General features: G+C 39.8%; 3 protein-coding genes across 4 annotated transcripts in view; all 3 read left to right on the plus strand.

Moving 5' to 3' along the window:
* The window catches only part of dock11 (dedicator of cytokinesis 11), a 55143-nt gene extending 49360 nt beyond the window's left edge, over positions 1 to 5783 (plus strand). For both annotated transcript variants that reach the window (XM_029526872.1, XM_029526873.1), the window contains exons 50-53: positions 599 to 789; positions 1516 to 1616; positions 1709 to 1847; positions 4888 to 5783. In XM_029526872.1, the coding sequence (XP_029382732.1) occupies positions 599 to 789; positions 1516 to 1616; positions 1709 to 1847; positions 4888 to 4977 (521 nt within the window). In that variant the 3' untranslated portion in view covers positions 4978 to 5783. The remainder of the gene's footprint in view (positions 1 to 598; positions 790 to 1515; positions 1617 to 1708; positions 1848 to 4887) is intronic.
* A 1604-nt stretch (positions 5784 to 7387) lies between these two features.
* LOC115059129 (uncharacterized) lies at positions 7388 to 15300 on the plus strand. Its single transcript, XM_029526736.1, has 10 exons — positions 7388 to 7667; positions 8999 to 9162; positions 9833 to 9989; positions 10138 to 10237; positions 11021 to 11175; positions 11295 to 11422; positions 11749 to 11884; positions 12866 to 12965; positions 13918 to 13999; positions 14081 to 15300. Exons 1-10 carry the CDS (start codon positions 7595 to 7597, stop codon positions 14177 to 14179), a joined length of 1194 nt encoding a protein of 397 aa, XP_029382596.1. The 5' UTR covers positions 7388 to 7594; the 3' UTR covers positions 14180 to 15300.
* A 1488-nt stretch (positions 15301 to 16788) lies between these two features.
* Positions 16789 to 24162, plus strand: il13ra1 (interleukin 13 receptor, alpha 1). The gene is made up of 10 exons (XM_029526978.1): positions 16789 to 17062; positions 17629 to 17777; positions 18786 to 18909; positions 19067 to 19166; positions 22189 to 22391; positions 22731 to 22861; positions 23015 to 23138; positions 23330 to 23426; positions 23511 to 23586; positions 23959 to 24162. Exons 1-10 carry the CDS (start codon positions 16999 to 17001, stop codon positions 24040 to 24042), a joined length of 1152 nt encoding a protein of 383 aa, XP_029382838.1. The 5' UTR covers positions 16789 to 16998; the 3' UTR covers positions 24043 to 24162.
* Positions 24163 to 25453: the final 1291 nt, after the last annotated feature.

Here is a 25453-nt window from a genome sequence, read left to right on the forward strand (position 1 = left end):
TGAGCCAATCAAAGTACAGCCTTGCCAGGAAAAAAAAACAATCACAGTCTAAGAAATCTTTCAACAATGCCAATGGCGTAACTTTGCGTTGCCCTTTGAACCGGGTGTCAGGCAGGGTCCCAAAGGCTCCACCAAACGTGCAGGCGAGAAAGTATTCGTGCTATTACATTTCATCAATTTGCTTTGGGCAGTTTGCATGCCTCCAGCATATGTGCAGAGCTCTGAATGCCTAAATGGCAGTAAACATTAAAACAGCTGGCCACTGTAGTGAATGGCAGCTGTTAGGTACCCTCCCTATTCAAGCGTCTCCGGCTTATCTCACACTACCGACAAGCATCTTAAAACAATATTCTTGTCTCTTGTTAAGCCAATATGTCCAGGCCTCGTTGTGTTTAGCTGTTGCCAAGAGCAACACTGTATGTGCGAAACAACTGGATAAACAACAGATGCTTTTGCTAATTTTTTTCCTGCTTGTTTACTGTGGCATCAAAAGAGATATTTTGCTGTCAAGTTTTTTTTACTGTGCGTGCATCCATCACCGAAAGATGACCCCCTGACTCAGACTCAGCCAGTTCTGCCATTCTCATCTCCTCTCCAGCTGCCAACGCATTCCCATATGTGAAGAAACGCGTGGAGGTGGTGGGGGAGAAGCAGGTGGAACTGAAGCCGGTGGACGTAGCCATAGACGAGATGAAGGCGCGGACGGCGGAGTTAACCAAGCTCTGCTCCAGCCAGGAAGTGGACATGATCCAGCTGCAGCTCAAACTACAGGGCTGTGTGTCTGTGCAGGTAAATGCTTTTGTTTCTGTTTTTCTCTGGAGGAAGGGCCCTCAAGAAGCCTTAAATCTACACTATATTACCAAAAGTATTTGCTCACCTGCCTTGACATCCCATTCTTAAGCCATAGGGTTTAATATGACGAAGGCCATAACTGTTCTCTTTTGGTATGCCACCATGCCATACCATATATCACACAGTATGGTATGTAAGAGATTTTGGATAATTCCATGCTCCCAACTTTGTGGGAACAGTTCGGCGATGGCCCCTTCCTGTTCCACCATTACTGTGCCCCAGTCCACAAGGCAAGGTCCATAAAGACATGGATGAGAGAGCTTGGTGTGGGTGAACTTGACTGGCCTGAACCGGATAGAACACATTTGGGATGAATTAGAGTGGAGACTGAGAACCACGCCTTCTTGTCTAACATCAGTGTGTGGCTTCACAAATGTGCTTCTGGAAGAATGGTCAAAAATTCCCATAAACGCACTCCTAAATCTTGTGGAAAGTCTTCCCAGAAGAGTTGAAGCTGTTATAGCTGCAAAGAATGAAATCCCATGGATTAAGAATGGGATGTCACTGAAGTTCATACATGAGTCAAGGCAGGTGAGCGAATACTTTTGGGAATATAGTGTATTTTCAGTCTTTTAAGGATCAGTGTTTCAGTGCCAGAAGAAAGCGGGAGTTGTGAATTTTTGTTGGTATAATATGTGGTATAATAAGTATTTCTTGCTGCAGGTGAATGCAGGACCGATGGCCTATGCCAGAGCATTCCTTGACGACAGCAAATCCAATCAGTCTGGTAATAAGAAAGTGAAAGACCTCAAGGACATTTTCAGGTGCTCCCTTTCTTCAAAACCAACCGACTCTCTTGGTTTAATGAATCAGTATTGTAGACCTTAAAAAGTCTTACCCTTTGTAATAATTGCAGGCGTTTTGTCGAGGCCTGCAGCATGGCACTTGATATAAATGAACGTCTGATCAAAGAGGACCAGTTTGAATACCACGAGGGCCTCAAGGCCAACTTCAAGGAAATGGTGAAGGAGTTGTCAGACATCATCCACGAACAGGTAACTGAGCTATGCTGGCCCTGGTCCAGACATGCATGGAATAGTCATGTGTCGCACCCCAACCACGTCACCCACGCCTTCTTCTGTACTGACTAGTTTTCTTTGCTATGAGGTATTGTCAGTTAAAAAAAACTGTATTTACCAGGTGACTTTCTGACCCAAAGCACGAATGCCTTTCTCTGAAGCCCTGAGCTAGTTTGTTGGTTGTGAACAGGGAGAAGCATTTCTCCTCATTCTATATTTTGATTGAGGCCTGATCCCTGTAATTGTAAAAAAACCTGCCTATGATCACAAAAATCAGCACCAAAACCATGAAAAGATTGCCCAGTAAAGGTAAGCTGACCTAGATGAAACTAAGATGTATCTTCCCACCAACCTCCGGTTTTCATCTTGACCCTTTTTTTCTGCATCTTAATATGGATGTTAGATGTTAGTCAGTGGCTCTCCCTGAAATAAAAAAATATTTTGGAAAATTCATTGGAAACATGGATTTCCCTGAAATATCATCTGAAACCTGAATTTGAATAAAATCAAAACTACCTGAATGGTAAGATACTATCAGAGTTGCATGCAGAGTCTTTACCAAACAGGATGGGGAATTATAATCATTAAACACTGAATAAAGCTGGTTAACATTTAAAGCCAGTGGTTTGCAGAAACAGTTTCGCATCAGGGGGAAGCTAGAAGATGCCACTAATATTTGTTTTGCATTGTTTCTCCAATGATTTATGATCCATAAGTCATATAAAATTGACTAAACCGCACAAAGGGCTGTGTGTGGACTCACTGCAAGCAATGTAAACAGATGTGACTCCACCTATGATACGTTTATATGGCAATAAAACACACAGATATACTGCATGGACCAAGCTGGTTGTGTTTCATTAAGGCTGATTTCATTGAGACTTTGGTATTGCCTAATATCTCAGAGTAAATCCACAATGGTTCCCATCAAAAATAGGAACAATTTGCGAACTCTTCCCGATAGATTGCGCACTGGCCAATGAGGGTACTTGAACTCAGCCATACTGAACTTCCCCCAGAAAGCTGGGTGTCATTGTAATCTAGCTATTATGTTGCAGTTGCTTTGTGATCAGGGAGGCTTGCAAACTCACTGTTGCACATCAAAGTTGCATGATTTTTTATTTATTTTTTTTTTTGTTTTATCAGTAGAATGTGTCATGCTTTTATTGCAACACAACTGTGGTGGTTTCTGTTGGTATTGTCAAGATCTCTTTTTGTTGTCCAATCTTATCTAACAGCTCTGAATTTTTCTCTCCAATATGCTGACCTTTAGCTTTAAGGATAAAAAGGTAACGTGATCATTCAGCGTGTTAAAGCTTCAGTTCGTGTTTTTTTCTGTTTGATGCGTATGAAATTATTTATATGCACCTCCTTGTATGTGTCATTAGGAAAAAACTATTTTTGTCACTGTAGCATTGCAGATGGTGTTGGTGGTGATGGTGTTGAAAACAAATGCAAATGAGAAGTGCCATTAATCAAATTCTGTGGATATAAACGAAAGCATTCAGGTTTAGACATGAGACATTTGCATTTGCAAAAAAAAAAAAAAAAACATAAGCCCAGTTAGTAGGACCTCTGTTTCTACTGTTAGGGCAAATAACCCAGGACGACCCAGGCAAATGGGCATGTCTGCTCCTTGTCTAACACTATGAAGTTCCAGTGTAGAATGGTATAACCAGTCTGGAGCAAATATGTACTCTCATTCTGGTCCTTTAATAAATATCCGAAACTACAATTTTGCAGAAACTCAGTTTCAAGTTTTGTATCACAGCTTTTATCACAGTTTCCTCTTTTTTTTTTTTTTTTTTTTCTCCTCTAAACCTCACAGAAAGGTTTTGGTATTATTTATTATTGTAGAGCCTTTTAATAGTCCAGCAAAGTTTCATATGGTGAAATTCACATCTCTGGCAATTTATAGCAGATTCAACCTTGATGTGTCCACACATTGCATGGATAATTGCAACAAAAGAAATCCAGAGCTCCAGAGCGAAACCTGAGAGTAGAGACTTCATTGGTTTTTGGTTTTTAACACCACAAACCATCCTGGTATGGACAGGAGGAATCCACTTAAAACACCAGAGTAGTGTAAAATATGGGACCTTGAAAGGGCAAGAATCAGCTTGATTTCTTGGTTTCAACTCACAACCAGCAGAGAATGACTTTCTGGCATGTGTGTCTGTGATAACTTTATTGACATTGGCATGGTCACAGTTACACACAGGCTTGCTGCTTGTAATGGATTGCTTTGTTTTATATTGTTTTGTTTTCGTATTCTGTTGTTCTAGCTTTTGGGTTTTCACGATGAGAATTACCAAGACAAATGAGCTGTTATGGTGCTAATTGTTCTGCAGCTGCCCAATTACAGTGTCACCAACTCATCCTGTGCTTTGTGTGGCATGATGTGTAACACAAACAGTTTGACGTTCAGAAACCAAGTAAATGATTGGTTTGATCGAAAACATTAAGTTAAATTGAAATAAAATATACAATTGTCTCACCTTTTTTCATCCTGTAGACCAGCGTGTGATATCTACTGCTGCTGTTGCGGAGATGCTGTCTGTTTATATGTCTCTTTTTCAACAGCACCAGATGTTTAATTGTAATAAATATAACCGCTTAGTAACTGGTCCTGTAAATACAAGTACCAGCAGTGGAAAGCAAGCCCCAGACCTCAGATTCACCAGCCACATCTTCCATTCACCTCTGATTCCATTGGAATATTCATTTAAAAAAAGTTAGCAGACAGCCCGGTTTAATGATCAGGCCACCACAGTGGTTGAGCATGCAAAGACAAAGACCCAAATGATAAGGAGATAAGAATTTGAAACAGGTCCAATGATCTTGTGTTTCATGAATGTCACCATAAAATTGTCTTTTGTGTGCATTTAGGTTAAATGTGTTTAACCGTGTAGTGTGTTGAGTTTAATGTGCTTGTGTGAGTGTGTGTGTGTCTGACCTGTCCACCCATGTAAGGACTGACTCTCATCCTGTCTGTGTTTTGTTTTGCCCCCCATAGATCTACCAGGAGGATATGATGCGCTCGCTGTTGCAAAATTCACTTCACGTGTTTCGGGCCATCAGCGGGACGTCCACTGACCTTGGGTGACCTCGGTCCCTACCTGCCCCCACCCCCCTATCCGCCATCCTCCTTTACATGTATCTTCTCCGCACCTCCTCCCTTAAGGACCACACCTGGTGACCATGAACTCGCCCAGCCTCAAGATGGCCACAGTACAAGTAGTGAGATATGATATTGAAACAACAGCAGTATTTCTGAATGTAAGGCAGCAACACAAACTTAACTGTCAGCATGTCAGGTGCACGTGTTGTGCTGAGTCACGCTAGGTTGCATTGCACTTTTTTTTTCTGCCTTAGTGACAAACAGCAGGCTTGATAGAGATGCTGTATTCAAGCATTTTTTTTTTTTTTTTGGGGGGGGGTTGTTTTTTCTGTCCTCCTTCTGCAAATTTTCCCTTCAGATCTATGCAGGACACAACTCCACATGAGTAGACTTTTTGGAGGACATCAGCGTCTTTACCACTGTGTTTGTGCTAGTCTGTCTTTGGCAGGATTAGCAATACGCCCACTTAACCGGTTCTGTAGCAACCTTTCAAACTGGAAGCACTGCAATATGTTTGTCATGCCAAGGGTTGGTGTTTAGGCTAGCAGCACTAGCAGCACATTCCAAACAGGTTTACAGTCTGATAATTGTGATAACCCTTGGCCAAAGTCTTTTGCCCTGTTCCTTTAAGGCAAAAGCCTCGGCAGCCTACGTCAATGAAATAAGAGAAAAATAGACTTCGAGGGTTGTTCAAAAAAGAGCTTAATTAAATTGCTGATGTAAAAAAAAAAAAAGTATATTGGTTATAATAGTGTTATAGATTTGAATAATGTCAAAACAGAAAAAGGTTGTAAACGAATTTCTATCAATTCTAACAATCATGGATGCAGTATTCACTGTGGGCTCGTCCTATGGCCTGGGACACACTGATCACAGGAGTGTGACTGTATTTAGTTTCTCTCATCTGGGTTTCGATCCAGTGCCTTTGTGCCCTGCCTTCTGAAAAGACACGTCTTGTTAGATAAAGAATCAACAGATGCTGGTTATTCACAGTATTTCACAAGTGCTACACTGAAATTAGCAGATAGATGAAAAATATTTAAGCAGATGTACATAATTTGTTCTCATGCTGTAAATTCAATTCTGTACCCATGTATGTTTGTATGTACTGTAGGTGTGTATTTATATTTGTAATGTTCTGGACCCACAATCAGTCCAAAAGCTGTCCAGCAGAGATTTTTTTTTTTTTTTTACTGCATTGTATACTAACGTGCTGCTGCCTGTCAAACTTAGTTTGTAAAACCTTTTTCCAATAAAAGCTGGAAAACAAAACAAAAAACTGACATTGAGATCACTTCAGTAGCTTTCCTTGTGTTTTCAAAGAATCTTCCTCTGCACAGAAGGCTTTTCATTTATTTATTTATTTATTTACGTAAAAAAAAAAAAAAAAAAAAACATGAAGTAAAATCCTCTAAAAACGCCTATCCAAAAGCGATGGCCCTTTTCCTGCTGCTTTCATGTGTACAACATTGAAAAAGGAGAACAGGTTTCAGCCCATCCTACATGCTGGGTATGTGACACGTATTTCAGCAATGTTTAGTTTGTGTTTGTTTTGTGCACTTTGGCAAAGAGCAACTGAGAAACATGGACATCAGCCACATAGCCTCACTCTAAAGCTGGATTTCATGCTGTTGCATTAAAGTGACCACAGATCTGTTGGAATTGATTAATCACGAAGAGTGCTACTCCCGCTGATTAACAGTTGTATCATTTGCTGTTGTTTTTTATTTGGTGCTGGAGGAGGTCTTCAAAGTTAAAAAAAAAAAAACAAAACAAACAAACACAAAAAAACCAATCAACCGTTTGGCCTCAGATTAAAATTTCTATTTGCTGATGGGTTTTTTTTGCAGGGAATTACTTGTTTGTTATTTTTATAGCTTGACTCATATTCTGTAGATAAGATATCTTGTTTGAACTTGAACTTGTTTTTAACACTCACATTCTCTTTTCTACCTTTAAACCCGATAAGAGTTCAGGTACTACCAGCATAAAGATGTGTCCAAACACTTTGGGCCAGAGTGAACTGAGATGCAGCTGTTCTGAAGTGACTTATGCTTGTTTTCCTGGCCTCGGTCCATCCGTGTGTCCACTCTGTTTGTTGTTGCCATTACTATACGGATAATCAGCTTAATGATTGACAGACTCATTTAAGATCCTGGCGACTTCCTGGAGGAATGGATGAACGCTCGATGGCTTGTTGATTGCGCATTCAATTTGGACGCATGCGCAATGCGCCTTCATAGGAAGAGGCTGTTTCTTTTAACTTTTTTTTTCCTCCCAATTCTCACTTCACTCTTTTGCTGCATGCTTGCTGATGATGTACAAAACGTTTGCTGAGGACTGTCGTCACGGTCACACCCACTTCCACATGCGCCCCGCCCCTCTGTTCCCGGTAGACGCTCCACACAGCGCCGAAGCACATACGGTAAAGGTGCGCTTGTTGTGTCGACGTTTCGCCTCGTTTTCCTCTGGATCCTTTCCCTGAGGATTGTCCGCCGTTTGTGTACAGTAACTCTGACTGACACAGGTATCCGGGTGGGATTGCAGGGAGATCTTTGGAGTCGCGCCGCTTCCAGATGGAATAATCCCTCTTGAGGACAACATGATTTACACTTGGGAGATCTTTGCCTTCCTCTCATGCACCGCCATGATAAAGGTGTTGCACTGTAATGCGGGTAAAAGTTATTTAATTACCTACAACTTATTATCCAGTTTATAATAATAGTAATAATAATCCACGTGTAACACTTGAAGGCGAGTTTAACCTAATTATATATCGGGCTCCTCTTAAAGACACCGCACTTGTAGTTGACAGTCCATTTCAGATAAATTGGCTTCGGGGAAAAAAAAATCTCTTGGAATAAGAATATTTTTCTCAATTGTACCTTTTCTTCTGTTTTTGTACATAGAACCAATGCTGGGAATTTCCCTTTGCCTACCAAAGCTTTGGCTTCATTCTCATTCCCCAGCTATTATTTGCGGTCCACATTTCGCCCTCTTAATTTAGATGTTTTGTTAGAACCTACTTGAGTAACTGCACGTCGTATTCCAAACAGATATTGGAGCTCAAGCTTTAGTTTATTCTCGCGCCTTTGCTTTGCAATTACGGTAGAGACTCTGTACGAACCTGAATCTTCCACTTACTGTACTGCTTGTGCAACTACATTAGTCACATGTAGATGTTTCAGTAAATGGTGATGACGTCGGTTTAGTGACGGATCCAAAATGTGGTCCCACGATTGACTTGACTTACATTTTGACCGTTTATAGGAAATATAATTTCTAATATCACTCTCCGCTTGTACATTATTTTCCCGACATCATTATATTGTATATTCAGAAAACTAAAGGTACATTCACCTCGAGTGTGAACCCCCCCCCCCCCCCCCCAACTACAAACAAAACAAAAAGAAAACAACACAAACTTAGAGCACATCATATTTTTTCTGATTAGTCTCCACTGTCTTCATATTGTGTATTTCTCGCTATATGTCCATTTAACACTACTACAAACTATAATAACTAACAATGAGGTCAGAATATGATTAACAGGTGATTTTTTTTCCACACCTCGTTGAGTTTACCTGAAATTTGTACCGGGATGTCGTCGGCTTGATGCCGCCATCAGAGAAACAGAGCTGTATCGGGAAGTTGAGGAAAGGCCATTACGAATCTTTCACTCCTCATTTCTTGCTGTTCAACTGCCGTGATTTTTAAAGTAGACGCGCATCACAAAAAGCAACCGCGCCTCGGTTGATCCGCGCTGTGCTCGTGCTTTGATGCAAAGGCAAACCCGGAAAAAAAAAACCATCAGGGAAATAATGCCTCACTTGGCGAGGCGTAGGCCTTAACACGCGTATTGTGTTATTGTATCCAGACGTGCGTTATGTGTTGCATTTGATCCAAGTGTAAGAATATCATGTATCACTGTGGTTCTCTCAGAGTAGCATCATTAAGTTTTAAAGTGAAGCAAATTTTCAGCTGTTTTAATTTCACTTGCCGGCAGATCACCTTCTTCCACCCACGCACCTTTCCTATAAGTGGCTGGATGCCTTCACGGTGAATGTGTCCTGGTCTTGGAAGAGCCCGCCTAATCTGCCTGAGGGCTGTGAAATCAAATATGTGACCGAAAAGCAACAATCCAGAGGAGTCCAGTCTAGGCATCTTGGTGTAAGTTTATGAAATTATGTTCCTACCAACCTGTAAAATGAACTGACTTCATTCTGATCCCAGGCAACTCACTGATTTCACTTAAAGGGGTATGCCACTCTACCACCACTCAACTGCTTGTTTATTACCCTACAAGGCTTTGGACAGAGCTCTCAGAAATTGAAAACAACAATAGATTACGTAACAGCTTTTTTGTGATAATGGGATGGAACTGGTATATTTAGTAATTAATCTTTTTATTATATATTTCCTATTTACCTGTTTTGGTTTTTTTTTATTATTATTCATTCAGATACTCTTTCAATTGCACATTAAGAGATTCATAAGAGCTGTAACACTACAGGTCTCTACTCTAAGAATAAAAAAGATTGTTCTTATTATTTGATCAAAACTTATGTTGTTGAACATGAAGTCCAGAGGAAAAAAATAATTCAATTTCAATATTTAGTCTACAAACATGATTTGAAAAGTACCAGAATGGATACTTCATTTCGTGGTATTCTGAAACCAGTTCTGCTTAAAAAAAAAAGAAAAGAAAAGAAAAGAAAGAAATAAACTTGGTGCAGGATTTGTACATTTTGACCTCTGGCCAGTAGACCCTAGACAAAGACCTATTTCAGTTCACTTGATGAAAACCTGTATTGATTTTCCCATGTTGTTTGTTTTAAAGCGCACACCCTCGAGATTCATCACAGACAATTGTCTCACAGAGGAAATGAGCTCTGATAGCTGTACATACACCATCTCTACCACTGGCCATAAGTTATGTCAAAATTGGACTCACAGCACGCCTGTGAACATAACTGTTTATAGCAAGAAGCCACAAGGTAAGAACCAGGGAGCTGAAATGACAGTAATTCACTTTTATCTTTATCTGCTCCTCTTAATTAGTCATTGTCAACACCCTTGTTCAACAGAAGCAGGGTTGAATCTTCCTACGTGTGTAGGTGATGACTTTGTTTTTGTCCCATCCAGTTAAACTAGTGGAAGACTTCAGATGTCTCCCTGATTCTGATAGAATTCATTGTTCCTGGATCCCGGTGAATCAGTCTCTTGTTTTGAAGCTCACCTACAGGTAAGAATGACAGAAACAAGCAAAATAAAGGGAGAATACAATCTTTAACAACAATAATAACAAACAATAATTATGTTTGCCGAAATTCCATGTTGCATGAAAGATATACTTTATCAGCATGTAAGAAAAGCTGGATGAAGAAACTGGTACAGGCAAAGATCTCCCTGGTTAACCATGACTCTGTCAATTAATAGCCCAATAATAATAATAATAATAATAATAATAATAATAATAATAATGCTTTCACTTCAGGGAATCATTTGTGCATCACATGTGTTTACTGCATTACACTCATACATTTATGAAGACAGGTAAAACCATAACTCAGTCTCCGTCCTCTGTCTGCTTTCCATCATTACATATGCTCTTTACATATGCAGGGTAACAACATCCACCTGAAAACTGGTGCTGGTGAGGTTGAAGCTTCAGCAAAATACAGAATTCTACATGTCAGATACTTTTGAAAGCCTGTAGCACACCGAGCCTACAGGGAGCACAAGAACAGATAAGAAATGCTCTGTAGTTTCTCCATCAAAGTGCTCATCTGGCCATCAGCCTTGCATGGTGAAAACATGAGGCTGGGCCTCCCATGCTTTATTCAGTGCTGTTGGTTTTATTAATTGCATTGGCTTTGATGCACAGATATGAAACTGGGAGGACGTCTAGTGGTGGCTGCCGGCACTACACCCAGAGTCCGAATGAAAATAAGAGCGAGCCCCATCAATTCTGTTGCTTTAATTTTGGCAAAATAAAAACCAGGTGGCATCTTCCCTGTCATTGCAGGATGTGTGGAATTGGTGAGGAGGTTAGAAACGGTACAAAACACTGTCAAAACCTTCATAGCCGTGGGAATGGTTGTTTCATTGACACTGATGGAAGTGACATCTGCATTCTTCTGGACAGTGAAATTGGACAGAGCACCTTTAGGGCATTTATTGGTTGGTATTTTACCTACTTATTTCTAATCAATCTCGTTACATTTTGTAAACATAACAATAATGATTTTTTTCACCAGTGACTGTGTTTAAGAATGTTCTTCATTGTCTAATAATCTCAGGGGAGCCTTCACCAAAGCTGGAAATTAAAAAAGCAAAGCACTGCCTCAACCTGACATGGACACCTCCAGAGATGGGGAGAAATTGCTGGATATATCAATTCAACTACACAAAATGTGGCAAGCCCCAAGTAAGTTGTCAAACTTAACTGTTCATCCCCGAAAGCTCGTCTTTCAATTTCATTGAAAATAAACGAAGAATTCCAGCTCTTCCACTTTAAATGACAATTTCAGTTCCCGAAATAATATTATGTGATATGTTTTTTTTTTAAATAAATGTCAATAATGTAAAATTATTATTATTCAAAAATATATATTTAGATCGTATTGAAGTGAAGGGGAAAACATATCCTGACTTCCGACTGTTATTGCACATATATATTTAATGAAAGATACATGATTTCTCTATACCTGACAAAGTGCAACACCATGCTTCTGTGTGCTTACTATTTTTTAGCCACAGCAGACAGCGCAAACAAACTTCGTCAGTATTCCCTATGATGAAAACTGCCTCTACCAGTTCCAGTCTAGAGTCCTGACTACAAAAGATTGCTTACCAAGACAGAGCGACTGGAGTGATGTTGTAAATTTTGGTAAGTCCCCAAACAATTTTAGCTCCTGTGATTTTTCCTCTATCCCTGAAGTTATGTATATGGAGTGTCATTGTATTGCATTGCAGTTTTAGATCTTATTTCAGTTCAAGCCAACAAGTGCATCTTTTTTTTGTCTGTGTTGAAAACATGAAAGGTTCACAGTTCATGTTGGAAAACTTAATGATTAATGACACCTCCAAAAGCTAATAACCACAGGCATGGGTTAGTAAACACGGAGTCTGTCCAGAAAGGCTTTGACAGCTACTTAAACATTTAGAGTTAGTCTTTCACAAGAAACATCTGCTGACAAGAGCAAAAACAAAACAAAAACAAAGCCTAGGAAGATTATTAATTTTGATTTGCACAAAGACGCAAAGTCCTCTCGGGAAGTTGAGGTAATCACCAGTCAGACAAACTGACTGTAAATGTCAAGATTTATTTGTGTGGTTTCCCTTCCTAGATGTGTGTGCTCAGGTAATGCTGTCCACCAGCTGAAGCCCAGTGAAAGGCAGCTGCTGCAGCAAGCCAATGACCCAAAACACTAATGTAAATCTCCTACAAATTGACTTGAAGTGTTGTGGGATGGACCTGCGGGAGGCCAGATGTTAACCCAACAGACAGGCTGTGCAAAGACAGCTTGAGGGAGAAAAACATTTCTGGGCCAAAGCTGCTCAACAGGAGGATTTGTGTATTTGATAAATTGACCCTTGAAGTTGTGTGGATCTAATCTGCCAAAAAAAAAAAAAAAAAACCACACACACACAGAGTACTGTTCGGTGAGAAAGAATTACATGCTGACCCAGACTGTAAAGGTTGCAGCATGACTTGCACATTTCTTGACATTGTTGCTGTAGCAAAAATGTCTCATCAGATATCTGATTCTGGTTCATGTGTGCAAGGGCAATGATGCTGCTGTGTCTGATGACTGCGGTGGTGTGTGGCATCCTGACACTAACTCATGCTTGTTTGGTGTCGTTCCAGGTGCTGATGTGCCTCCGGACGGGACACCGACTGTCATTGCCATCGTCATCCCCATTATTTTGTCTGCCTGCGTCCTCCTGTCCTGCTACTTCTTCAGAAAGTATGTTTGAGAACTCAAACTCTTGACCTGAATCAAACAATTATACAATTTTTCTGTGTATCAATCAAATATTAGGGTCAGTTTCAGTGTGTCCATACCTCTGCATATAACATAACAACATCAAGATTATTGCCAGGCCTTATATCAAAGTTGACAGGTAACTAGACCTGATACTGTATATCAATTAACAATAACTAGACTAATCTTTGGAAAGGCGCCCCTTAACATTGGCAAGACAGACAAATCAAAAGTCATTGAGTTGAGCAAATAAAAACATTATAGTGAAGGAATGGATATGTGATTAGATTGTTAAGCCTTGGTGGATATTTATACTCAGGTTTAACCGGTGAGGAGGCTGTGTGGGAGGGAAATGATTACAAGTTATAAGAAAGGAATGTCCCCCTAGTCACCTAAAGTTCACTTTTTTTTTCTAACTTACACTGACACATTTTCTCATTCAAATGAATAGGAAAGTGTGTCCAAACTTTTGATTGGTAGTTTAACTGTATACATGGTTTTAAGACATAATGCTACTCCACTCATGTCATAATAGACTGAAATAATTAGCTGAATTTTGGAACGTCATTACTACTTTTCCATTCAAGATTCCATAGAGCTCTTGCGCAAGAGGGCGATTGATGAATTTCCAAAGTAGCTATGATGTCACATAATCAAGTTCATACATGCCCCGTGGTTTCCCCTTTAAAAGTTATTTGCCCAAGTCAAATATGCAAGTAACATTATAATTAGCGACACATACCTTTGAGTAGAGGTAGACATTTAAATGAAAGTACCAGTCACTGGAAAGCAGAAGGCTTTGGCTGTTCTGCTGTCAGCGAAATCTGCTTTAAAAAGTATTCCAAAATATATTTCAAGAGCTTTGAACAAAATCATGGACACATTATTTGGAGAGGGGAAGAAAACATTAATGACATGCTTTTTCTGTTTGTAGGCACCGTAAGATCTTTTGCCCCACTATACCAGATCCTTCAGCGATATTCAAAGGAATAATGAATGGGAATAAAGATCATAAGGTATATTTTAGGAAAACAACAGATATATGCTTATACTCTTGTTGTGTCAATACTCACTTAATACACTGTTTTGTTTTCCAGCCCATAGTACCGGGACTGTACGCACCGGTGGATGAACTGGTTCACACGTGCAACGTTGACATTCCACCAGAAAACAAGGAAAACCTGCAAGAATTCTGACATGCATACACACACGGTGAAGCCGGACGTCCACTGTGCACCAATTTATCAGGAACATTGACAGAGACTTAGCACCAGGCAGAAAAGCTTTGCTTCAGTGATCTCAGAGCTTTATATCTGTTGCACGCCTGAGTGTGGTGCTCTGTTGTTGCCTGGGCTGGAATGCACTTTTCTATCACCAACTGAAGGGCAGCAGAAAAAAAAGTTGCAACTAAGTTACTCCTTACAAAAGGTTCAGGGTGGAAGCAATTGAGCAGTTAAGGAAATGCAATGAAATCTTACAAAATACCCAAAAAACTGTGCAGCTAGACATCTTGTGATGACATCCTCCTATTGACCGGAGAGGAGTGTGTGCGCTTGGTTGGATCCAGTGGAGGACTGCGAGTAGGCTAAAAGAGGGCACATGTAGAAGACACTGCAGGAACATGAATATCCACTGTTTAGATATGAGCTCGAAAAGGAATGAAAAGAAAATGCCTGTGTGAGATAGGCAGAAAGCAATAATGGAAGGGGTGGGAAAGTCCTTCTGTCCACTGATGGTGATACCAAGACTGTACTGTACTCTGCTGTAGCAGCCCCCAGATGAGGAAGAAAACCTTTGGCATGGATACAAAGTCTGTATTTTAAGGTACTGAAGGAGTGTGTGCAGGGCAAATATCATAAGGCCAGTTAGTGCTGAGATCCAAGCTCATCCAAAGATGTAAACAATGGAAGTCTAATGAATAAGTAAATAAATAAATACAAGAGACTTAGTTTCCTCTATGAAATGTAATGAAGACATGTGTCTACGGTGGCATTTTAAAGATGCAATCCTGAAACAAATGTTCACTTTTCACTTTATTTCCCCTGCAAATCACCTGTAAGTGAATATCAGAAGGAATTTCATATTGCATGAACTTCGCTTGAAGACGCTGATGTTTGTGACCTGAGCCTCTAAATGCAAAATATCCTGCATATTTTTGATTAATTACTTTTTCTTAAAAGAGTCAGTGTGACACGTCTCTTAAAAATTGGACCCTATTATTAAGAAGCATTTTCAAACTTTGTACATAACTTTCCTTTTTTTTTGTGAAACCTTCTGTAAACTGCTTTGTCACTGAATAAATCCAAAATGTCATGTTGTCATTAGAAATACTTTCCTACATCCTTAAATGTGCTTTTTTTTTTTTTTTTTAGAAATATCAAGCAATTAACACAATGTAAATATCAATATTTACATTGCATTCAAGAGTCTGGACAAATTTTTAGGAAAGCAAAGTGAGCATCATTATTAATGGTCTTAGCTTCAGATTTTTCACCTAATGGGAATATCCATCCATCCATCCATCTTCTACTGCTTTTTCCGTTTCCGGGTCTGCTGCTGGAGCCAATCCCAGCTCACATTGGGCAAGGGGTAGGTTACACCCTGAACAGGTCATGTGAGTCCATCACAGGGCCCCTAATGGGAATATAGCTAGGTTTTCTCCTCATGTGATATCATTCCGATAGAACATGGAAACAGTTTTCAGGCAACCGCATCCATAGCAATAGCTGTTGTGGTGTTGAATCTGCTAGATGTGATGACAAAAGACAAAGTTGAGCCTAACAAACTGCCATTGAACATGAGGTGGTTGGCCCTTACCATTCACATCCTCGCACCCAATTTTATGTACTTCTGTCCAAATCATCATGATCCCTACACTTGGAATTAAAACTTCACAAAGCAGCTGAGAAGGTTTTCATTAATTATTTTTTCTCCCTTTTTTCCCCAACACAAGTTCGCATACCTTGGCAGGTGTCAGAACAAGCCTCTTAATCTGTGCTTTGTCCAGCCCATTGTCTTCATTGTGATAAATGTTCAGATGGAAATACAGGGCCTGTCACAGGTCGTACATATTGATGAGAGGAAGAATCAGGGCTTCCACTGCATCAAACCAGGAAGATCGATCAGCTGCAGCGCTCACAAATAATTCAAGGCTCCTTTTAACTATCCATTGATGGCTTACTTTCTCACAGGAACACATTGGTCATACACCCATTATCTATACTTTTCAGGGTTGGAGAGAGAGGGGAGCCAATGGCAGCTAACATTGGGCAAAGCTGGAGACCACAAGTCAATCCCAGACAGACTCAGAATAATCGTAATCATCCAATTTTCCTGCTGTGTTAATGGCCCCCTGCAGGGCTTTCCTGTCTCTTCCTGCCGTATGGCACATTTTTTTTCTGCAGTGGAGGCCCTGCTGAGGCTTTGGCCTCCACAGCTGTTGTGCCACATGAGCACAGAGAAACCTGAGGGAGGAGAGTCTCTCCGTGCAGACGTTGTATATCTGCGATGGGGCAGGGCCAACTTTCCTCCTCCAGTCCATCACCATCTCTTTGGTGTTACTGTTATATTAGTCCGCATGAGCATCTGTGGGCCAACTGTGATTAGTTAATAATGATTGCATGATATAAAACTTTTCTGACATCCTTCCCCTCAAATCCTCTGAAAGGGCAGAGTCAAAGCGTTGTGCTTTTTAATTTATGGTCTTCCTTGTAACAGTCAGTGGAACTGTATTTGCTGGGGGATGTCCGACTGTATAAAAAAAAAAAAAAGAAAAAGAAAAAGGGGAAACACTCCGCCCAGCTCCAACTTAACTTCAGTACAGTTCGCAGTTAGATAGCTACTGCCGAAGTTGAAAGTGGAAATCAATGCGAGCCTCGGCTGCTTTATTCCCCGTCTCCGCCTCTGCTGTACACCGAAGTTCCAGAAGACCGGACCGACCGAGAGACACACACACACATTGCTCTGACAGTCAAGATCAAGAGAGGAAGACAACATAAAACAAACTAAAATCAGGATGTTCCAAACCTTAGACATTCTCGTCATTGGCTGCCTCTTTACGGCTGCTCTGACCCAAGCAGGTACGATCGCGCATATTTTTCTTCATATTATTCTTCCTGCCGGTTTTTTGCTCCGCTGTTGTTGATGATGTTCGTTTGCTTTGTTTTTTTTTCTTGTTTTGCCATGAGAGTGTTACCAACAAGTTTAACTTGCCAGTAGTGACGTCATTTTCTGTATTCGTCAGGAAACAGGATGTCTGTCCGTCCAGAAGCCATCACAGTCCATACACTTCACATCCCAGAATATGTAGTCAGGTGGTTGGACTGTCCTTATAATGTTTGTACGGACAACGTGTTGCGAGAGTGATATATGTGTCATACTATGTGACATGTAAAGAGATGACTCTAGGCAGTCCTAAGAGATCTGCTTGTGTCCCTGGCAGAGACTTTCCTCAGGCATGAATCTTTCTAAAGCTGGTTTTCTAAATATAAAGAGGTTTCTTTTTGTTTGTGTTTGAGATTTGTTTAGACTCAGAGACGATTCCCTAAGAAAGATCAGTGCTCCAGAAGCAAAAAGGTCAACCGGTGCTGCTTTACAATAAAGTATGACAACTTCTACCTTTTCTCTTTCTTCGCCCTTCCTTTAGAACAAATCCTGCCACCGCAAAATGTGTCCATGACGTGGACCCATGATTTTTGGCCAACACTGACCTGGGACCCACTGCCGAATTTAACAGCAGACTGCACCTACCTTGTGATTTCAAAACCCAAAGATGATGGTCTCATAGTTAGGAATGTAAGTATGCATCTATCGCTTCACTTGGTGAAACCTTACTGATCTTACTGTCTGATAGCTTCACATGTTACTGATGAACCATATGAATCATCAATCATCAATATAAAATCCCTACCAAGTATCCTGCCACTTATATTAATAGTAGAATTGCAGGGTATGAAGACACTGCTGCCCTGGAAGGACTGCACTGCAGAGCCAATTAAAACAAAAACGGACCATTATTTATCTATAAAAATGATCAGCAGATGAACTTATGCAATCTCTCTTCGATTACTCACTAAAAGTTGTGTCAGCACTCATTTTTACTGAAGTTAGCAAGCCAAGCTGCCAACACTGGCCTGTCTCGTCAGTTCTTTTGCCAGCAGTGCCACGAAGGCTGCTGATCGCAGCTCTGCTCAGAGGGTTCATGATAACTTTTTGTGTTTTAAAAAGACAATGGCAGCCTGTCAAGCTACAATCACAATTAATAGAAAGAAACCTTTTTTGAAAGCTAGAAATATTACACATATGGCTTTGTAGTTATTAAGAAAATGTGAAAATGCAGTATTTTAAATTCTATTATATAAAATGTATTTTTTTTAACTTTATGCATTAATTTCGTCACACCTTATGTCTTGTCGGATTTAAATGATCCAGCTGGTCTGAGCAGTTGGATTGTTTGGTCAGTAAGCCTGTATGCCACTTGAGAGGCTAAATATTAGGAGTCAGAAATAGTTTTATTGACAGGTATGTGTAAACATACTAGGAATTTGACTCTGGTGTTTTGGTGTTTCTTGGACAAGAGAAACAAAAAGAAATACAAAATAAAATATATACATAAATATATATACTTTGAAGGAATATGTGAAATGCTATTTGGCAGATTAAGTAGTCACTATAGCCAATGAAGCTACATGGTTGGGGTTAAGCCAGGAATGCCTGGTCTCAGGGTTAAAACCACTGATGATGACTTGATCGATCATGCTGTGCTTTTATTTTATGTGTCTATTTCACTGCTGGTGATCTCAGTCCAATGCAAAATCTCCCTGGGTGTGTTTCACCGAGATGCAAGGAGGATTTCTGCAAATGTCTATCAAAACCATCTGCAATAAAACAGAAAGTAAGCCAGAAGTCCGCATCGCCACTTACCCAGGTAGGTGTTTCTTCTTGCTCCTGGATATTCAAGGACAAATAAATGTGGACTGCATTTTTTTATTTGTTTATTTTTTTGACCATAAATGGGCTGGATGAATACTGAAGCATTTGTTTGTTTGTTCTTTGAAATGCGTGCATGTCTCTGCTCCTCCCAGAAATGGTGAAGAATTTGGAGTGCTACATATTCACCTCCAAAAACGGTCAGTGCTCCTGGGACCCAACCAATCCTGATGTAGAGCTCAATTTTTACTATTGGTATGTATTTTATTTAGCTCTAATCAGCGCAGCGAAGCAGGGGTTAGCAGAGTTGGCTCAAAGTAGGAAGGTTTCTGGATTTAATTCCTTTCTGTGAGCAGTTTGCTTATTGTGTTTCTGTGTCTGTGTCAGTGTTGTTTCATTTTCTGTGCTCCGTTTTCCTCCCAGTCCCCCAGTTATTTACAGTCAGGCAGAAATGGTCATTGTCTCATGAAATCAGAATAGGCTTTATTGTTGCTATTCAAGCACAACGAAACTTGGACTCGTATCTCTACATATGTAAATATAACATATAAAAACAAGGGATAAGTTGTAGAAACATATACAGAGGTTTGGACACACTTTGCCATTCAAATGAATAGGAAAGTGTGTCCACACTTCTCTGAGCCAGCTGATTTTGACCAATGACGTGCAACCATGATAGATAAGATGTGTAGATAATAAATGAATTGATGACATGAAATAATGGTTACACTGTGAAGAAATTTTATATGTAAAACTCTATGGGCTCTAACTGTTACATATCAAACTGTATTGCAATATTTCCTGCTTTGGTTTCATCACAATACAGCCAGTGAGCCGAGGCAACCCAACCAAAAGTGCAACGCTCGGGTTCAACCTTACTTGTAAGGTGTCATTAAATGAGGCGGTTGAACGGTTACCTTCATTCCACGGTAATCAAACAACTAAGAGCCTGACCACACATCCAAAGCACTTAATTCAGTAAAGTTCATAATCAAATGTTAAAATTTGCTGAATGATGAAGTGTATGGTTGAAAATATTGTGGGAAATTTAGTTCTGTGAAATTATGACGATATTCCCTTTATTCAAGATAAGACACTATTCTGTAAGATGGGTCACACTTGTGCATGTTTTCAGTCTTAACTGTTAGGTTTAAGGGAAGTGTAACTGTTGTCCCTGCAAGAAGTTTTAAGGTGTTAAACCCGAAACCTCCAGCTTCCTCCTGATGTCCAAAGACAAAAAACATCAAATCCATTCCAGGAATCCAAATTTCCTTTAGTCCCAAGTGTGAGTGTGAATTATTGTTTGTCACTCTATGTTTACTTGTCCAGGGTGTAAAAAAAAAAAACAGCTGGGTTTTCTTAAAATCAGCATTTTGATCATAATCGCGTTGTTTTCTTGTATGTGGGGAAATAACCAATTGTGTAGTTGGGTATCTCTCCAAGTATATAGCAGTATCCTCAGGGGTTTCTGCTTCAGAATTGATGTGACAATATGCAACGAATTTGGCGACTCCTCCTTTCTGTGTGGTTAATCAAGCTTCTATAAACATCTTCAGTATAAGACATCCTGTCCTCCATCCTGTCCATCCTGTCCTGGCTGCTGTGGCCATTTTTTTGTCAAAAATCTTACAGACATCTGCCATTTTGTTGAGTTTGGATCCATGACTGAAGCCAGCCAGACGTCTGCATTTCTTATAAATATTACTATTACCCCCACTCATGTCACTCAAGTTCCTGGACCTCTTCCAATTCTTTTACTAGTTGGGAAAAGACTAAATTAAAACTACCAATGATACATCTTAATTCTCCGTGACATAGGACTCTCTGGTAGCATGCTCCTTCATCACCATGAATGTGACGCTGTACTTTATTTTAAGTGTCCAGTGTCTGTGCTGTAAATATTCAAATGTTCATTAATTTGCATCTGAAAGTAGAGCCTGACAAATCCACCTTGAGGCCCTCTGGGTCGTTTCACCTGAATTTCACAACAAATCCTCACCACCGATTGCTCTTAACAGTATCATTTCTTAGGCCCTAATACTGACCGGAAAACTGTGTCACTTGTCTACATGACGGACTCGCCTTCAAACATGTTTGATGTTACTTCTATATTTGGCATAGTGAAATACTTTCAGCCCATTATTGCCTTAATTTGATGTCTATAATGCCCTCGTGAGATTAGTCTTAAACATGAAATCACAAAGGTAAAATCAAACCAAAGGCATGTTACGCAATGTCCAGCTGTTTCTAAAGAATGCTGATGGGTGAAACTGACGGGCTTAGCGCCATTACATTACTTAGAGACATTTTCTTGGAAATAAAAAAGCTGGAAAGGCAGGTTATTGTTATAAGGATTTCTGGCAATGAGAAAATAATTGAATGTGTTTTCTTCATTACAAAAGATGAATGCTTTATTCATTGACCTATTATCCATTTGGCTAATTTACCATCAAGCCAAGAAAAAAGTTGTGAATACATATCACCTTTGTGTGATCTTGTTGTGTATGACATTACTAATGGATCAGCACTGGTTTTTGAATTATTAAGATTTTCAGATGTTTGTTCTCTATTTGCTCTATTTGTCTACACCAACCACTTAGGGAAATATCTGTGCCCTTAGCCGCCAAATGCTCACAACATTCACACAAGCGTTGTCTGTTTGGTTACTGGTGATCAGATATCGATTGACTGATTAGAGTTTAGCTTTTTCACTGAAGTCAGCTGCCTCATGCTGCTAAAAATGACAGCAACATTAGGTGGTGCATCCCAGCCTGGACAGGTTAAGTGAGCTGTGCTGAAAGTCGCTGTGAAGCACCAGAGCAACAAAGTTTGTGGATAATTTTCAACAAGAGACCACCTTCGGTTTCATTTGGCATGTTGTTTATGTCAAATATGTTCAAAGTTACATTGCAAATCCCCATTGTGAGACAGTTTAACCTCAGGGCACCCTTCCAAATAATGACACCACATAGTAACCAGCTGTTGTGTTTTTTATGTGGATAAAACCATGAGGGGCATTGGTCAGTGATCCTAGGGAGTGGCCTTGTTCCCAGTCTTTATACTGTGGTAAACTAAAAAGTTGCAGGCTATTGCTTCAGAAATAGACATTAGGGTCAACGATTAGGCAAAATGTGAAACTTTATTAAAGGTCTGAGGTTTAAATCTATGGAAATTGGCCTCATTTAAATATATATAAATTCATTCATTGTTTTATTAATGTTCTTTTTCAGTGTGCAGCATTTAATCAATCACCCCCTTTCTTTTCTCTCTTTCCAAGGTTATCAGATGAGTATGGCAAAATAAGTGATAACAACAGCATCCAGTCCCCCTTACGAGAGTGCCCATCGTACCGTCACACTGGTAATGTCACTACTGGCTGTGATCTGCAGATGAATGCAAAAAAGATCTACATGATGTTCAACGGAACAGTGAACAGCACATTTTTCAGGAACACCTTCTCCATGATGCTTGACGACAGAGGTATGCAACAAGTGGTCTAGCAAATTCGGCAGCTGTTCATACTGAGGACAGATTCTGTTGAAATGTGCTGTGCTCCGTTGCTTCCTCATTCCGTCTCACAGTCCTTGAGTATGTATGTCTTGTGTAACCCAGGTATGGCACAATCAACAGTTTAGAACTGATGACCAACAACACTATGCAGTGTTTGATGAGAAAATAATTTTACATGTGTCTGTGATGTTCGCATGTTTGAGTGTGTGTGTGTGTGTGTGTGTGTTTCTTTGGGTGCGTAAGAAGGGGATTTTCATGAAACTTTGGATTGTTTTAAATCTGATGTCTCATTGCTCCCTCCCTTCACAGTGAGACCACCTGCCCTTAAATGGACGGTCATTGAAGATGAAGATAAATTCATTATCAGATATAATCCTCCTGATTTTAACTTTACAGACTGGGTCTATAAAATTAATTACACTGAGTGTAATAGGTCAAAGGTAAGGTATACCACCCCGGAATCTTTTTACAGTCAATGCTTGTTCCATCAATCTAAATGCATAGTTATGCATTGTTGGTTTTCACTTTTCTTCTGTGGAAATATTTCTTTTTTATGAATCTAATTACTCATAATTGTTCCTTCATTTTCTCAGATTTCTAACATTTTATACAATGACTCAATTACACGAGACCCTCTCTGTCACTACTGCATTGCTATAAAAGCAGAAGAGGAGAAAACGAATTCTGGCACACCGTGGAGTGACACAAAGTGTTATGGTATGGCCATTTTCTCTGTGCGTAAAACCACCATGTGAGGCTTTGAGGAAGATTGCTGCCCTCTAAAGGAAAGTTAAGAATGTTACAGTGGCAGAAGGAAAGCTGTGACTGAGTTTGATTTGAATAAATCCTCTGTAAAATCAGGAACATGGAAGCTGCATCCATCACTCATCTGATGTTTTTGCCCGCAGATGCCAAGGTGGTTCATAATCAGCTGGTGTATATCGTCATGGTCATCCCGTTGCTTATCGCTTTCCTCGTAATCCTAACTTTTGTGTGTTGCAGAAAGTATGTCGATCTACATCGTTTTGCGCAGCTTATACCGATTCTTGTCATCTCCTTTGCCTTTAACGTTTGACTCTGTCTGTACAGAAATAAGGACCATATCTTCCCAAAAATACCACAGCCTCGGGACTTCCTCAGCGATATTACTAGCAACAACAACAAGGTGCCTGTTTTCTCTTAAAATATGGGTTTCTTTCCTGAACACCCTGCCTCTGCCTGCATGGTAGACAACATCATGCACAAATATCTGGCACATAACGCTCCTTAAAATAATACAGTATTATTTATTTTTTCACATTAGCATTGATTAAAGAATATGAAGTGTTGATTGTATTGGACTTCAGAGGTGCTGATATACCTGCTTTGTTACCTTTTGGGCAGAGCCAGTTAGCTCTAAACAGTCATAGGAGCTGCAGTTTGTAATAAAGTTAACGACAACCATCAGCATTCTGGTGATCCAGGCACATTGCCTATGAATGCCACTTTAAGTTTGCCTTTCACTTACGCACTAACATTTTCTTCTTCTATACCTCAGATCAAGCGTAACCTAGCCATCTCAGCAGAGGAGGAGACGTGTAAAATCACCCTGGTGACAGATTGTGGAACCCAAAATAATTGACAAATGAGGACAACTTGTGGAACAAACAACAGCCTGTTTAAAAAAAAAAAAAATAAGACAATCTTCAGACCACTGGTTAGAATTGTAGGCATTTACTACTACTACTGACTTTTGTTGTGAGGTCCGGAAAGGAAGGGGTTGGAGATTCCGATCTCCCACACCCCTCAGACTTTAAAGGGACTGTTGCCTCCACAGAGATTTCCCAAATCTCTGCTAGGTGCCATCCTGGACCTTTATCAAACAATAAATTGCAGTCCATGCCACAAATCAGCATAAACCTGCCAAACCCCGCAGAGAGGTACCCCTTCTCTGACCCTCCACTCGGGTCAGAGAAAGGGTACCACATTGGCCATATTGGCCAACAAGGACAACAAAAAGACTGATACAACAAGAAATTGGATATTCCGATCAAATAGGAGACTGCAAACATGCCGAACTGATTCCCCTGTGAGAAGAGGACTTCACAGCAGTTCGAACCATTTTTCTACGAGATAGTTTGGCTGAGATAGAGTTTACACCGGACAATGAATTATTCCAATTATGTCACAACCGCGCCACCTGGTTGATGAACCACAGGGACCGATGGCATATTGCCTGAGTAGCATAATCTATGTGCTTGGTTGTTGCCTATAACTTTCCACAGCCAGTCAAGACATGCATGAAAATGTTATTTTCTTAGTTCATTTGTTTGTGTGCTCTGTGATGTCGTGATTACCTAATAACCATTTAATTGTGTTTTACAGTTTGTGTGTGTGTGTGTGTGTGTTTTGTTTTGTTTTGTTTTGTGTTTTTTGTTTTTTTTTTGGTAAATGTAAAACTGTAAAGCAAATTTTTAAGATATTTGAAGTAACTTTTATATTTTATCATACATGCACAAGATTGAGCAGTTAATGGCATTTAATTTCAGTTTTGATCATTTTCAGTTATGATGTTTATTGACCAGTTGATTGATAGTCAATAGCAATCCTCATTTATATTGTTTACACAAAGAAGATTTTCTCCCTTTGGTTGTAATTTAGTTTTTAAGGATTCAAAAATTTCACATCTACTTCAGAAAAAAAAAAAAAAAAGTAGTGCTTCTTGTATTAGTATTGTTCGTGTGATTCTACTTGGTGTATTACGTTTTTTAAGAATCAGTGGAAAATACAGGCATTTCTTCATGCAACAGCGTGGGCTATGACTACACTCAAAACTATGCCAAACAAAGCTAAGGCAGATGAAGAGATTTAAATCTCAACTGAAACTTGTGAAACGAAAGGACACGCTTTCTTCCGACCAAAGATATGTTTACTTCTCTTCAGCCTAATATGAATGACACTTTGAAGCCATAGTGGAAAGTTTTGACACTGAAGTTGTTACTTTCTGTGGGTCTAATGACTTTTTCAGGGACAGTTAAATGGTTGCATGTCTG

This window comes from Echeneis naucrates, chromosome 18, assembly GCF_900963305.1.
Source record: "Echeneis naucrates chromosome 18, fEcheNa1.1, whole genome shotgun sequence".
NCBI lineage: Eukaryota > Metazoa > Chordata > Actinopteri > Carangiformes > Echeneidae > Echeneis > Echeneis naucrates.

Bases quoted from the DNA above. Each gene is read 5' to 3' on its own strand.
- LOC115059129 (XM_029526736.1), top strand. From the start codon at position 7,595: ATGATTTACACTTGGGAGATCTTTGCCTTCCTCTCATGCACCGCCATG. The intron at 7,668-8,998 runs GTAAAAGTTATT...ACTTGCCGGCAG, and splicing joins GGTGTTGCACTGTAATGCGG to ATCACCTTCTTCCACCCACG. The intron at 9,990-10,137 runs GTAAGAACCAGG...TGTCCCATCCAG, and splicing joins TTATAGCAAGAAGCCACAAG to TTAAACTAGTGGAAGACTTC.
- il13ra1 (XM_029526978.1), top strand. From the start codon at position 16,999: ATGTTCCAAACCTTAGACATTCTCGTCATTGGCTGCCTCTTTACGGCT. The intron at 17,778-18,785 runs GTAAGTATGCAT...TGGTGATCTCAG, and splicing joins ATGGTCTCATAGTTAGGAAT to TCCAATGCAAAATCTCCCTG. The intron at 18,910-19,066 runs GTAGGTGTTTCT...TGCTCCTCCCAG, and splicing joins CCGCATCGCCACTTACCCAG to AAATGGTGAAGAATTTGGAG.